Consider the following 1,367-nt stretch of genomic DNA (forward strand, 5'->3'; position numbering starts at 1 on the left):
GATTCCGGGCTATCCATGTCGCCTATCTGTAGCCGTTTCCTGCCCACTCCACGTGCCACTGATTCTTGATTCCTTCAACGACCGTTCATTTATATGGTCTAGCAATATTATTCCAACCGATTTCGTATACGTACATATATTCTTCGTTCCACTAATTCTCGAGATGGTTATCTGTCTGCGTCCGTTATTTACTTGCACAACAAAATCATTTGGGTGTGTCAGTAATGTACTGTAAACTCTCCGTGCTTTAATCCGAATCGGAATTTAGAGGGGGTGTCAGGCATTAGATAGATAGGGACGCATATGTCCATCTCGTCACATCCATGTCTATTATTTCTTCCCACGGATTCGTGGAGCCAGGCCGCGGATATATAAGCGCCACCAAGGCAATGCAGAGAGGCTCACCCACTCGGTCCGACACATATTAAGTGAAAGCACATTCGTAGTTTGGCGCCAATGTCACTTCTGCATTGCTTCCTGAAGCCCTCCAGGATGAGCCTGCAGCGGTGCGTCGCCGGCGACGACATGACGGCGGACGAGTTCAAGGAGTGGATCCGGCGGTTCGACGCGGACCAGGACGGGCGCATCAGCCGCGACGAGCTGCGGCGCGCCATGCGGGCGCTGCGCGTGCGGTTCACGCGGCGGAGGAGCAGGAGCGGCATCAGCTACGCCGACGCCGACGGCGACGGGTACATCGACGACAGCGAGATCGACGGCCTCGTCGAGTTCGCGCGGACCAGCCTCGGCCTCCGGATCGTCGCCTGCTAGAAACGGAGCAGATCGACTACTACAGGCCAGTACGTAGCTACGTCTACGTACTCGATCTACGTGATGGCGCGCACGAGATGACCGTTGTATGTAACTGGAATAAGGTCATCTCAGATGCGAAAAGTGAACCTTATGTTCTCTGACTTCTTTTCATTTTCTCTCTAGCTGCAGCCCGTGCACTGAAATAATAGAAGGTGCATGCCTGGCTTAGCGCAAGTAAGGGGTAGTGTTGTATGTAGTACTCGCTTTATGCAATCGCCTGCATGGAATAATATATGTATGTTGATCTAATGATGCCTGGCTTAGCGCAAGTAAGGAGTTGTTTTCTTCCGTCAATTTACAGTATATTTTGTCCACTGGCAGAAAAAAAAGGAGCAGGGTGTTTTGGAGGCCCAGCCCCATGGAGGCCATAATTTTGGAAAATTCAAACCTCGAACTTTTCAGTTCCAATAAATTCTGAAAAATGCACAACCCCAGATCGGGAGTATCTTTCATTGTTAGGGTTTCTCGTGCCCCCGCCGCCGTCTAAGAAATTTAGGTCCCCTCGCCTCCGGCTGCCATCTTGACGCTGAGAGGTGGGGGGACCTCGAATCTTCAAG

General features: G+C 51.4%; 1 protein-coding gene across 1 annotated transcript; it reads left to right on the forward strand.

Moving 5' to 3' along the window:
* The first annotated feature begins 424 nt into the window (after positions 1-424).
* LOC119305664 (polcalcin Ole e 3-like) lies at positions 425-1,070 on the forward strand. Its single transcript, XM_037582130.1, has one exon. It carries the CDS (start codon positions 457-459, stop codon positions 766-768), a length of 312 nt encoding a protein of 103 aa, XP_037438027.1. The 5' UTR covers positions 425-456; the 3' UTR covers positions 769-1,070.
* The last annotated feature ends 297 nt before the right edge of the window (positions 1,071-1,367 follow it).

The sequence above is a fragment of the Triticum dicoccoides genome, chromosome 5B, assembly GCF_002162155.2.
Source record: "Triticum dicoccoides isolate Atlit2015 ecotype Zavitan chromosome 5B, WEW_v2.0, whole genome shotgun sequence".
Lineage (NCBI taxonomy): Eukaryota > Viridiplantae > Streptophyta > Magnoliopsida > Poales > Poaceae > Triticum > Triticum dicoccoides.

What these genes read in the sequence shown, in the direction of transcription:
- LOC119305664 (XM_037582130.1), top strand. Translation starts at nt 457, where the DNA reads ATGTCACTTCTGCATTGCTTCCTGAAGCCCTCCAGGATGAGCCTGCAG.